At 38.4% G+C, this 14497-nt stretch overlaps 1 protein-coding gene across 2 annotated transcripts; it reads right to left on the reverse strand.

Annotated features, from left to right (window-relative positions):
- Positions 1–1043: 1043 nt before the first annotated feature.
- Positions 1044–13066, reverse strand: LOC121956282 (uncharacterized). 2 transcript variants are annotated; one of them, XM_088087801.1, is made up of 6 exons: positions 12803–12826; positions 9474–9562; positions 7581–8014; positions 6381–6471; positions 2981–5042; positions 1044–2882 (listed from the first exon to the last, which is right to left on the reverse strand). In XM_088087801.1, exons 3-6 carry the CDS (start codon positions 7650–7652, stop codon positions 2786–2788), a joined length of 2322 nt encoding a protein of 773 aa, XP_087943927.1. In that variant the 5' UTR covers positions 7653–8014; positions 9474–9562; positions 12803–12826; the 3' UTR covers positions 1044–2785. The 2 variants fall into 2 exon arrangements, with proteins under 2 accessions (XP_087943927.1, XP_042360358.2); XM_042504424.2 differs by lacking the exon at positions 7581–8014 and having other exon boundaries at positions 12803–13066.
- Positions 13067–14497: the final 1431 nt, after the last annotated feature.

Genomic DNA, 14497 nt, shown 5'->3' on the forward strand with positions numbered 1-14497 from the left:
AACCATTGTAATTAAGGATGTATCATCAAAGGAGGGCATTGCACTGCGGAAGTAAACAATTGTAGCAAAATTGCAGATTACATTGATTAGCTGCAAACTTTTATTGTAATATTGTTTTTACCCAAAAAACAAGCATTGGCCAGCTAAGTGAGACCACCGTGCACTCTTTGGTTCCAGCTGAGAACCAACTTTTCCGGTTCTGAATCGATTTATATTTAGTCCGAAATTTCTGAACCGATATAAATAAGGTTCTATAACCTGAATGGAACCAGTTCATTGTTGATTAAAAGGGCTATGGGCATGAGAAGTGTTATATTTTGTGTTCACAAGGGGAGTGTGATATACTATTAACAGCATATAGCCATATACCGTACACACTAATAAAACCATGTGACTGAGGAGGACCCATTGACCCACTGCTCCGTCAGTAAGAGGGTAGTGTGTTGTGTGTTTATGTCTTCTTGTGTGTGGGTGGATGGCTCAGAAGTTAACAAGATTACACGTGTGATTTGCACAGGGAGAAGAACGGATGGTCTCATTGCTAATCTGTGGTCTGACCTCAGTCTGATGGAGACTGGATTTAGATACCAGAATTTTCACACGACACCAGCATAAAACGTTGTGACCAATATAATACACTTTATCAGGCCGGCTGCATTGGAATGTTATTTTTTTATTATGTTGTGTTTGCCAAGATACTTGTCATATTTATAGCATTTTGGTAAATGTTACTGATATAAATATTTAGCTCATACTTTAGGAGTTCAGGAACATTGTCTTGGCTCCATCATTAAAATTCAAGGGGCAGCACTTAACCTAAATTAAGTAACTTGACTTGGTTGTATGAATGTAGAGATACTAAAATTATTCTACAGAACAGTTAGCATATGATGGGTACTTAAACTGGCCCTTAAAATCTGAGCTAACATAAATAGCTTTTTGATGTATTTGTTTAAAAATCCACAAATAGACTTTTGACTTCCGCTGCACTCCCTGCACCCTTTTATGTAAAATGATGAGATACCAGAGGAGTGATTGTCAACTTAAAAAAAAAAAAAAATGCGTATTTATTTAATGTCTTAATACAAAGCATTAATTTCACAGGTTTAACATTGAGACACAGCTTTGCAACACTTGAGAATTTTGAAAGAACTTGACAAGCTTAAGACAGAAAAAGAGAAAAAGTTATGAGATATTTCTTATTTAAATCTTTATTTATATGTTAGTGCCTCCCTCCCCCTCAAATTATAATATAAACTACTTTGCAACTGTCATTGACATTAACCATATTTACACCCAAAAGCACCATGCCAGCTGTACTTTTGTATTTTCTGTACTAAGATGCCTTGATACTAACACAAAAGTTAAATACTGTGCACACACACAAAATAACTCAATGACATTTATTAAAACATGCAATTACTGTTTGGATTTATTTTCCAATTAGGGAGTTGTTGGACAACATCTGGCATGGATAAACATTTCTGCTTAAAAACTTTTTATAATCAGTATTTTAAATATTTTGATTATACAAACTTAATATGTACATAAAACTACATCTTACAATATCTAAGTTCTATTGTAATCACATATAAACTGATATGTACAGCATAAAAACATCAGTGTAGATACATTGGCACAAATGTTACTGCAGTAAAATAACTATTAAGATGGAAGGACATTTCCTAGATCAATAAATATGAGAAACAATCCTACTGAGAGAGAAACACACTTGTCTGAATTAACTTTTAGCTTAGTTAAGGTGGACCTACATAATACATGTAACAGAGTCAACATTTCAGGTATGGGACATGTAACTACAGCATGAACCACCATAATTGCATTGTACATTGTTATTGTATTTTACAATCAAGATGAAAGATTTATCTGTCAAAGACTTTATTCAGGAATGGTGTAAAAGCTACAGATGGTAAGTTCTATCTTTTTTTTTTTTTCACAATTTTGTCATATTTGCTAAAACTGTTGCTAAATCCACGCAATAGTACATGAGGGAGATAGTCTGTGGAAAAAATGTGTCCTCCTCCTACTGCCTCTGATGGCAATTTCCAAAATCTACAACAGCTCATGAAAAACAACCAGTCAGACCCAAGGAGTCTGTAACGCAGCTGTCAATCATGTCAATCACAGCTTGTAAACTACAGTCAGTCTGTCTACTGACAGCACTGATCAAATACTATTCAAGATTCTGTTACTGCATTGATTATTCCTCTCAAATGTTTTCAGAGACATATTTTTGCAAGACAGCAGAGGAATAGGAGTTTTTTCACAGATTATCTGTCTCATGTACCACTGTGTGGACATAGTGACAATTTAAGCAAAAATGACAAAAAGTTACCATCTACAGATTTATTCACTCACCAGCTATGAATAATTTTGAGTAGTTTTATTCATAGAATTTGCTGATGATTATTAATCATGTGGCATTGAGTCTAATTAAAAACATTTGTTAAAAAGGCAACTAATGCAACATATACCTCTACACTGAATAAACAGCAGCTGTCAAAATAAAAATAAAAAATTAAAATTCCACTTAAAAACTAAAATACAAAATCAGAAAACACTATCTGACAGTGATAGTGTATCCTCCGAAGACTGAGAAATACATTCATAGCACATTCAGACCATTTTCATGAGACATTCTTAACATATTTGTTCAAAGTGCTTTTTCCCCATTGTTCAAACTCCTTCTGATGCAAAATCACATCATCCAATGACATGCAATTTGTCCTAAACAGATGAACACCTTTCTCATGAACACATCTCTTTAAGGATCCTCTCTTCGGTACGGAGTAATAGGATGCTTGGTTCCAGGTCGAACTGTAAAGGTCATACCATACTTATGTTTTGACTGCCCTCCGTTGCTGAAAAGAAAGCATTAATGATTATGAGTTGAGTACACAAACACTGGGTTCATTGTCTCAAAAAGTGAAGGTGTCACGTTTGAGCACAAAAGTCTTACCTGCTTGGAGTTTTCAAAGAGGAGGTGTCCTGATATTTTCTGACCACTTTACCCTCCAGCTCCTGCATGTTCATGGTGGCTGCTTTGTTGACTGCGGGGTAATTCTTGCTCGACGGTGTGACTTTGGGGACAATGGGGACCTCATTGTCCTCAGACAAGGGGGTGCCCCAGTCATCAGAGCTGGACTCTGCTTCCTTCACTGGGGTCATTTTGTGGTCCATTTCCATCATCTTCTTTTGTAAGATGCTCAGGAGTGTGACCTGGCTGGGTGACAGATTGGGTGGTAGTTGAGCAGGGACTGCCTTGGGTTTTGTCTGAGGTGGCAGCTTTGGTTTGGCATCGATGTCAGGAGGTGGGAGTTTTGGAGCCGCTGGAGGTTTGGGTTTTGGAGGAGGAGTTGGAATTTGAGATGGAGGAGGCGTTGGCACATGAGATGGAGGAGGGGGTGGTACTTGACTCGGAGGAGGAGGGGGGACTTGAGACGGAGGAGGAGGTGGAACTTGAGATGGAGGGAGAGAGATCACAGTTGGTGTTGGTGCCTTTTTCATTGGAGGGTCCGGTGGAGGGACGGAAGGAGGGGGCTCCATAAACTCTTCAATATCATCAAACTCTGGTGGCGGAGGAAGTAATGGCATACTTAAATCCTCTAGCTGTGTGGGTTGAGAATTTGAGGGGCTTTTTGCTGCATTTAGTTTCTTCTCAACCAGGTTGGTTGCACTTGAGGATGCAGCCATCCTACTAAGAGCTGAACTGCTAGAGGGTGTCTGATCCTTGACCAGGGCAGGGCTGCTGGGTTTTTCTGGAGTCTGAATTGCTTTCTTATGTGCCACGGGACTGAGAGACTTTAGACTCTCCTGCACTCTTTCTAGAGATGTCAGAGAAGAGGAGGAGCTGGACCTTGGGGTGACAATAAAGGAATTGGGACTGGAGTCACTCGGGTGAATGCTTCCACTGGGCTGCTCATTTTTCTTGCCGCTGTTTTCCCGTGACAGAGAGTGATGTGATCTATGCTTGTCTCTTTCTTTAGCCGCCATTAAAAGAGCCAGTGGGGAAGCTGCAGGTCCATCTCGTGCCCCATTGGTTTCACTGCCCCTCAGGTTGCGTAATTTCCGATCTATCAACGGACTGAATCTGCCACTTAGACCTGGAGATGCTTCAAGTTTGTCCTTGATGGGCTCTGAATTCAGCCCAGTACCATTCAGTTTTGGAAGCTGTGGCGACATTTGATGTGAAGTCTGGAGAGGTTTGTCTGTTTCTGGCTTTGCTGAAATTATCCTTGTTTTAGCCTCCTTGTTTGGCTCAGGCAGGAATGATTGAGAGGGTTGGGTAGTTTGTGAGTTTTCATTCAGCTCCTGTTGATCTTTACGAACTGGTTTAGACAGTGTAGCCACTTCAGGGGTTTTACCGTCCACCTGGACTGGGGAAGAGTTGACGGACGCAGAATCTTCTAGGAGTAATCTCTGCCTTGGTTTTGTGTCATGCTCCTCGTACCCACTGAGAATTGAGGTATTAGAGATATTGTAAAGCTTTGCTGTGTTTTGGGGATTGAAAGTGGACAATGTAGGTGTCTGCACAGGGGGAGGCGGGGCGGGAGTCTGTGGTGGGGAGTCAAGGTTGGGTATAGAGGACAGTCTTATTGGTTTGGGAGGTGGTTTCTTATGACTCTTGTGTTGCCTTTCAGAAGGCAGTTGTGGAGGGGCAAATGTTGGATGCTCAGGCACTTTGGCAGACGCTGGACTAGAAATGGGTACAGATGATACAGAGCCGCTAGAGCAAGTAGATGGAGGCTTTGGTGGGGCCATTGGTGGTGGTTTCATGAAGGATAAGTCTTCCCCATCTGCATATGTTGCCAGTGAGTTTGGTATTGGAGCAGGCATGGAAGGAGACTGAAACGATGCATAATTTAGGGTGTTCAGGTCACCCATGAAGTCTGGCGGAGGAGGGACAAAAGTGCCTGGAGGGGGTGGAGGTGCCATCGAGGGTGGAGGAGGAACAAATATTTCCCCCTCCACAAGGTCAGGAACAGATATAACAGATCCATTGGACAAGTGATCTCCACCAACTATGGAAAGAAAGAAAAGAGAATAACTGAGAAAAATTCAGTGCTGTTATACTCTGTGGATCAGGAGCTTGTACAATATTTTTCATGTTTAAAGAAATTACATACTGTAGAATTATTCAGAAGAAAATACATTACATTTTTTGGATTGCTTTTTGTTCAGGAGCTTTAATTCTACAACATTTACTAAAAAGCAGATATCTTAGCAAAGATATGTAGATCATAAAGAATCAACAACAATCAAAGGGATACTTTGTGGTTTTTCAACCAGCTTTAATGTGGGTAGTATGTGTAAATTAACTGCTGTAAACTTCCTTACATCTTTTCGCTGGCTCTAGAGCTGCTGCTCAAACTACAGATAATGCTTCCACGTTTTCATATCCCTGCCACCATGGCCACAAAGAGTATAGAATTAAATTGAGACTCAGACCAAACTCAAACTAGGCAGTGCCAATCAAATATAAGCATTCTGTTTTTGTATTGCCTATTTCTCACCTATAAGGTCTTCAGAAAAATAATTTAGTGTACTGTTGGGCTGTAATACGAGAGTTTGTCAACAAGAAGTGGGCGCCATTCTGAGAAGCGCTGATCAAATATTAACCAAGATTCTGTCACTGCGCTGCCGATTTCTCAACTAAAAAGCTTTCAGAAACACATTTTATCTTATCGTTTAACTGTAATACAAGATCATTTGTTACCAGCTGGCCAACATTTTGTTTCCTGTGTCAAAGCTCACACTAAGTCACCCACCAGCGAAAGCATTTATTGCTGCAGTGCAGTGCATTCTGGTAATTGTAGGTATTCTATCCCTTGAGCAAAAGTGATGCCACAGCCTTTTCTCTGTGCTTTCTCTGCTCACGTTGCACCAGTTTTAAAAGTATTTGTCTTTCTGCTGCATAAACAGCCTAGTATTGTGAAAAGACAATCTTCCCAGAAAAAATACTTCTTTAATGAAATAATTAAAATACTTCTTTAATGCTGAAATGACTTTTAAAAATATGACGCCTTATAAACAAATGATTTAGTAATCTTACACAGACTTAGAATTACTCACAGCTAAAACTAAACAAATGATATATACTTCTTTCTATAAAGGCAAACACTCCCATTCTGTAAATATGCTTGCCATCTGGTATGGCAGTTTGGAGACATTCAGGAGGGTTATTGAGCAACAGCCTGGACAAACATTTACCTGCCCTGCATTTTCAACTCTTAACACAGACATTCTGTGATCCATTAACGCAGTCTGAGTAAAGGCACCAAAACTGATCTGTCAGAGTGTAAATAATGAAATTCTAGTGATTGCCACGTTTAACATATTTGATGTAGGTAGGCACTCACGTGACCCGTTGATCTTTGGACCGTTGACAGGGGGGAGGAGGGGGACTTTGGGTGTTGGGACGGCAAACCCTTGAAAACTCTCAGTTGAGGACTGTGAGGAAAAAAACAATCACATCTGAGACACAAGAAACAAAGCAGAGTTTAAGAAACTACATCCTGTTCTAGGGGCACAAAAAAGAGGTTTTCTTTCCTGGCACGTTATTTACTTCTGTAGTGAACAAACCAGTTCTCAGCCTTTGCAGCACCCAGTGTTCCTTGTCAACAGATTTGCACGTCCAATATTTGTTACATTATTGGCATCAATACAAGGAAAGTGGCTCTCAGGTCTTGGACTTATGTGGAACCTACTGTTCAACAGTTGTCTGTATAATTTCAAGTTAAAAAGTTAAGTTAAAAGCAAAAAAAAAAAGAATATATCAATAATTTATTATAACTTATTATTCTGTAACAAAATGTGTGAATTAGTTATGTGTCTCTCCAAATAGTGCCTTTTTTCAGGCTAATTTTAGGTTTGCTGTGACTAAACTAGAGCTGAAGGCTTCTTAAGAATAATTTATGTGCGGCGTACTTTAACATTCTTCACTTATGACTGATTCAGAGGATACACCTATTATTCATCACATTGTCCTTGTATTAATGTGGGCCGGGCTGAGAAAATTGCAGGCTGTTACTTAGATACCTTTGTGTTTGTACATGCGTGTGAGTGTGAAGGAGGGAGAGTTGCCATTCTCCTCGTGGTAGGAACGCCACCAAAAATAAACACAGACTGTGTTTACACAATACAAGCCCAGGAGAGTTAATGACGTATATGCCCTTCAAAAGGGCAAAAAATAAAATCATAGCAGCAAAACAAACGACATTTACTTGAAATCATAGTGCTGCAGATTCTTTGAGTAATCTGCTAATGCAATAAAACAATAAGATCGCACCAGTTTCATTTGAAAAACAGCCTTATTCATTTGCCTGGTAATGTTTTAAGATCTAAAAGTTCCTTTATAGACCTTTGAATGCCTGTTGACGTTGAAATAAATAGGACTCATGCCTTGAATGACACCACTCTCTTTAGGCTAATAATCACAGGAAATGTATGTAGCTTCTTGGAAAGGTATGAACACTGCGCCACAGAGTGAGGGCGTGTCACTAAAGATGGCGTATGATCCAGTTTGATTTAATCTGTTTGTTCCCTGCAGTATGACTCACTTTGATTTGTCGCAGCAGTCTCAGCTGTCCTGCCCATGTGCTGTTGGGTGTGCCACGTCTGACACATGCCATTCACAGAACACTCCCAAACGATGAGGTGTATGAACCGGAGCGGAGATGTGCTCTTTGTTTATATCTGCACCATGACGATGTGATGGGAAGTCTGACAGTCATAAAGACTGCTAATGTTGTGCTACAAATTAAGGTAAATCTTCCCAAAACACTTAAACATTAAAAAATACTGCAGTATATATGTGTATATATATAGTAACTTTTGTGCGTGTGTAAATTACTTTTTGTCACTGTTTTGTCATAATTGTTGTAAGTGTCACTATGTACGCACTGTAATACTTGATAAGCTGTGAAAAGAAATCACGTTCTTTCTCTTCGTAGTGATCCATATTTAGGTGTTCTGTGCTGACCCAACCGCCATGCTGAAAACAGTCAAGCAAACACCAAGCAATCACGCAATGGCTGGAGCAAACGTTGCAAACTTTCTCATTTTACAGCTAAACAATACACTAAAATATGTTTCTGAAAACATTTCAAGCAAGAAATAGGCAGTGCAGTAACAGAATCTTGGTTAATATTTCTCCAGCGCTGCCTAGTTTGACAGTTTGACCGTATTTCACAAGCTATGATTGACATGATTGACAGATTTCTCGGCTCTGAAAAATACCTTACAGATGTTTTTTCAAGTGCTTTTATTTGTGTTTATGTCATTCTGTTCACTGTTCAGAGCTTGTGGATGCAAAACAAATTTCTGTGTGAACAGACAAAGTTTTACCTGAAATAAAAGTCTATTATTCAAAATATTACTTAAGTGAAAGCACAAAAGAACGATCAGCAAACTACATTTTAATAATCAAAAGCTTAAGTACTTATCATGCTCAACATTTTTTTTTCTTTTAAAGAGGCCTCAGCCAAAAAAGGCTGGGGACCACTGGTTTAATCTTTAACAATGTATTGTAATGTATATGATTTTTTGTTTTGTTTAAAAGTAACATCAAAATCTGAAAAGTAACTAGAAATTGTAGCTTTCAGATACATTTAGTGGTGATATGAAGTACAATACCTCCCTCTTAAATTTAGTGGAGTAGAAGTGTAAAGAAGAGTCATATGAAACTACTCAGGTGCAACTTAAAATTGTACTTAAGTACAGCACTCAAGTTAATGCACGTAGTTACTTTCCACCACTGGTGATAAAATATACAATAATACACTGGCACCAAGTAAGGCTGTTTCTGTTAAATGTATGAATTCACTGACTGCATTTCTAAATTTTGAAATTCATGTTTTTGTTTTCTGTGAGACCGAAAACACATTAAGACTGTAAATACATACAGCACTGTAGTGTTTGTGACTAAATATAGCAATTGTCATACGCTGTGTGATGTAGTACAGCCGAATGGTGATAGCATCTTTATTGTGGACATGTTTTGATAACATCACACTGAGGTATGCCATCTTTAACAGCCGTACTGCATATGATTTCAAGAAAAAAGTCAGTGTTATCACTCCCACATTAGAGTATAATACAGTTATTAAGGGAAAGTGACTTTCACCAAACAGACACAAATATCTCCAAACTCAATCAACACTAGTGCTCAACTGACTGAATTACAAATGACTTAAAAAGCACATGGTGATGTGTCTTGTCCTTGTCTAAATTGACCCAGATTCAAACGCATTCAAACACTAAACAGTCCTTTATCAGCGCATTTGCATCTGTGCAGCTCTGCAGATATGGAGTACAACATGAAGTAATCCATCAATTGCAGATAAACAACAGGGTGGGGTCTGCTCATGCGCAGAGCTGTTGTTATTTCAATGTCAAAAACTAAGTGATAAATATGAACATGTACAGTGAAATCACCGTGGAGTTATACTCACGGCATGATGTTTGACGGTGGGTCTCGCCCGCACGCTGGCAGTTCCTGACTCTGGGATGGCTGATGACTCCAGCTTCAGCTCCACATTGTCTGAGGAAATTAAAAGCAAAAGATTTTCATCCCCTTTGTTTGCAAAGAGAGTTTCAGTTCATATTTTTGGCCATTCAGTCTTTGCTTAAAGTTCAGTAAATAATTTGGTTAAACAGGGCAGACAATGGAGCTAGTGTCAACACAGACAGATGTGTTTCGATTTAGAAGAACAATAAACACACATCACTGCTGATAATACAGTATTTGTTTGTTTTTATCCCATAGAAATCCATTAACTCCTAGAATGCCAAAAGGCTCATCAGAGCACATTTCACCCTCTGAAACTGCACAGTGTGCACCTGTCGATTGTTCTTCTCTCAGGTGAAGGTTAGCACATTCTGTCATTGTGCAGGTAATGAGATACTTTATGCACCAAAGTGACCGCTTAGTACTTGTCACTCAAACTAATGATCCCATGTGATCCCATGAACTGTTGAAGTTTTGTTGTTGACGACTAAATAGTCACCTGCAGTCAAAGAGATGACTGTGAACTCATTTTTCTTTTACCATTGCGTTGAAGTGAAAGCTCAGTCATGGTGGTGACTGAATTTAATTACAACACAACTTGTAGCATAGACTTAATAATGTTAGCCATACTTTCAAATAGGAATCATGAATGTGTATTAGGGTTTTTGGGAAAAGTTAAGTTAAATTCATGTGAGCTGTATATATTTTTTGGTTAACACTGTTGTAATGCTTTAAAATTTCTTAATGTAATTATTTTTTACACTGCAAACAGTGGAGTGTAACGACCCTGCATTTTGAAGTCAAAATGGCAAAGAGATATTTGTGATTTGATATTTGTGAAAATGGTCAGAAATGGTCTTTATCTTACGTTTTTGTTCAGTGCAAATCAAATGCTATCCTAGCACTGAGACAAACACACCGTCTCCAAATTTCAGATGTCATTGTACCAACCACAAACAGCTGAAAAAAATCATTCTAACTGATAATATCAAAGGTCACTGGGGTTGGTTGGAGAAAAGAAATGTGTACATTCCTCGGCGGCTCATTCCAGTGTCAACATGTCTGTCCAATAAGTGACTGATGACAGGAACTTGTCACCGAGAAGCACATTAGTCTGCATGTTCTGTCAGGCTTCAACACATTTCACTGAAGAACGACTAAAGGACTTTACATTTTAAACAAGGAACACAAAGTCTTTTACTCAATAATTATAACCACCATGATGTCCCTGTGATGTTTTTGCACAACATACGATGGTGTCACTCGAGAAGAAATACAACCGTGGGATCGGCTCAGTGCGAATGACTACAGGGAGAAATGCCCGTGGTGTTAAACCAGTCTAACCAAATTATATGTTTTCCCATTGTGCACCTGCCTGATTTAAATAGACAAATATTCTCTCTCATGTTGCGGCTTTGCATGGTAATCCCTTGTTCCTGCTCTCTGCAATCAAACAGAACTAATGGCACATACAGCTGAGCACTTAATCTGTAAACCGATCTCAAAATGTGGGGGCGGATATTGTTTGGTGATATCCCACTAAAGTGGTGAAACATTCAAGTCGTCTGTTCCTGGTCTAGAAGGCTAATTATGATGGATTACGCAATGGGCCCCTGGGCACAGATATGAAAAGGGCCCCATCACCTCTCCTACAGAAACTTAAACTTTGTCGTTATGCATCTTTTTGTGGTTCTTTGTCTCTGTGATAATTTCGTGTCTACTTGAGGTAATTTTGTGTCTTTTTTGGTCGTTTTGTGTGTATTTGGAGTCATTTTGTGTCACTTAATGTTTTTTTTGTGTCGCTTTACAGTTCCTTTGCATCTCTTTGAGGTCATTTTGAGTCTCCCTCTGGTCAGTACATATTCATTTGAGTCCCCTGACACTTTGGGGCCTTGGCCTGTGCCTGGTAAGCCTGATCAGTGATCCATTTGTTACACTTTGTTTTTATAATTTAACAAAAAAAAAAAAAAAAAAACAGACAAAAACTGAGCTCAAGGTCAACTTACCCTTTTTCAGAGCTTTCATATCATAGTCTTCCTCAGCTCAGAGAGCTCAGTTGTACTAGTGTGTATATACACTGTTATATGCTGTTTTACATATATTTTCTTATCCCAATAAATGTTCCAGTCTCTCAAATATAATGTAGATATGAAGCTATTTAAACAATATTGGTGTAATTTCATTGTATTGTCATCATCATATTTTTTTTATCAGGATAGTTTGTGTATAATAATTGTTCCATTGGGTTTCAAACCTTTTTCATGTCAAGGGCCCTTAAACTGATACACATTAGGTCACAGACCCCAGTTTAATTAAATTTCCCTTTAGGAACCTCCATCAGAAAAGATGATTGAGACTAAAATTCTTTGGCTGAGGAGATAACCATGAAGGAAGGGAACCCTATAATTAAAATAGTAACTCTTATGACTCTGGTTGGGCTCACTCCTATAGTGAATCACTTAGTAAAAATAACGATTCCACATTTTTCTGTAAAATCCCTGGCCCTCCTTCAAGGACCCCTGCAGGTCATTTTGTCCTATATATACGACTACTACAGAGGTGTAATGCATTGACATTTTTTTTTCTGAATTAATGTGATTATCTAAAAAAAATAATGTTAAAAATCTGCTCCTGTTTTTCTGAATTGAAACGATTTTTTTTTTCTCAATGAACTCATTATGCGTCTGTAGATTAAAGCTGGCTCACTTTGACATAAACTACACCCAGACAAATCAGAACAGTGAAAGAAATCAGTTAAACACACTGAAAGCAGCTGTTTTAGACATTTCCAGTTACAAAGTACTGAGATATTTAGTCACACTGATTTTCCCCCCTGGCTGGAGTTTCTAGAGATGCTTACACAATCCTTAATTTCTTCAAAGCATGTTAAGGCAGCACTAAATCACAGAGGGAACACAGCTGGCGGAGGACAGAGGACAGAGGACAGAGGACAGGTCAGTGTGAAGCCAGATGTGGAAGGTCATCCTGATTCACCAGATTCAGAAGGGACTGTAAAAGGTTTTTCATGGATGAATCACGTTCACATAGTGGCACCTGCTGCCTGTTCATCAGCACATGTCATGAAAATTCCTAAAATACTGCTGAGATTTCCTGTAGGATCAACAGGTGAGAACTATAGCTACATCTGGAGGCTTCCAACACGTTAGTTCATGTCAACACCAGGTCCAAAGGTCGTGTTATTCTTCAGTAAATCGTTAAAGTTAGTTATTGATATTCATTATAGCATATGGGTCATGTAAGCAGTGTACTCACCCATGTCCTTGATTTTGATATTGGTGTCGAAAAGAGAGTGGTTCTTTCGACCCAGATATTTCAACGCTCCCTTCTTCATGATTAATAATCAGTAAAGGCACGACTGGTCAGTTCGGGCAAGATTAATGACGCATTTTCAATCAACAGGTAAATCCGGGGGAACGCGCAGGTGAGCTTCTTTGGCGACTGGTGCACCGCAGACAGGTACACCGCCGCAGCAGGTAAACCTGACTCCACTGATTTGGTGCAAACTTTTGGGACAGACAGAGAAAATGGAGCTAACCCCGCCCACTCTCCTTTCACTGTGCCTCCCTGTTTTCAAACACTCCCAACAGGTGAGGCCTCGGCTCTCCTTTTCACACACATTCCTGCACAAATCTCACCTGCGCACTGAATAAGCTTCAGCTTCAAAGCACCGTGTTATGTCAACTGACACAGCCTTTTCATTTGGAGGACACGAGTTATATTTGATTATCATCTTCATAAACATGTTTGACTTTATAGCACCTTGATTAACTTTTTGAATCACTAAGAGTTTGTTTTGGCTTGCAACAGGAAGTAAGATGCTCATGAGAAATAAAATAACCAGCTGTCCACGTGGAATGAGTAATAAAACAATAATTCTAGTCATAAATAAGTAAACTTTATTATAGTTTATTTATATAGCTCCTCTTAAAGCCAGAATTATAGGTGACCCAGATGGAAAGCAACAACATAACTTAAGTACATTTACTCAAACACTCTACTTAAATAGAACTTAAATGTATTTCCATTTATTTATACTTATGCCATTACTCTTTATAGGCAAAATTTGAATACAAAACCCGTGAGAGGTTAACAAAATATAAGGGGTTAGGGTAATTTAAATTCCCACAAGTATATAAAGTAAGTACATCTTAAATTAAGTACATTAATAATACCACCACCACCACCAACAACAACAACAACAACAACAACAACAATAATAATAATAATAACAATAATAATAATAAAATGCTGACAGGGACCAGTCTGCAGAATGAGTACATTTATTTTTAAAAATTTGGTTGATAATACAATATATGTTTTTTTTAAAGCAAAAATGTCATTTAGGACTTTCAGGTGTGACTAAGTATTATAGTGTGATATTGCTACTTTTACCTTACTTAAATGCACATAAAATACCATGAAATACAACAAGAAATTCAGGAAATTGAGAAATTATACAAAATATAAACGAAAATCTATTAGAGTAAGCCTTTTTGTATTAAAAAAAGCTGTTTTGAAGTGCAGCACTATTTAAGCTGACCTGACAGTGAGGGGGAGTTTTCACAGTGTAGGAGGTAAAAAAGAAAAACAAAAAAAAGTATCATCATGCTCCTTTTTGTCCAGAGCCTTGACTGATGAACCTTTAACAACATCTAATCATAAATTAAGTGTTTGTCAGGAGCCTCAAAGCAGAACAAATTCCAGTAAGATTTCTTATATGTTACTTCCATTGCCTAGGAAAGTTTAATTGATATTTATCAGCCTGAGCTACTTTCTTATTGACTGTCCACTGACACTTTCTATCATAACCCACAGGAAAGTCTCAAACTTGTGATGTAACCAGGTATAAAGTCTGGAGCTGCTCAACAGAAAATTAACAGGAGACTGATTTTGTGGACCACAGAATTTTTATTTTCTTTTTTAATATCCAGAGGAGCTTTTCTTCTG

The sequence above is a fragment of the Plectropomus leopardus genome, chromosome 2 (genome assembly GCF_026936395.1).
Source record: "Plectropomus leopardus strain MGB_pleo_1.0 chromosome 2, ASM2693639v1, whole genome shotgun sequence".
Lineage (NCBI taxonomy): Eukaryota > Metazoa > Chordata > Actinopteri > Perciformes > Serranidae > Plectropomus > Plectropomus leopardus.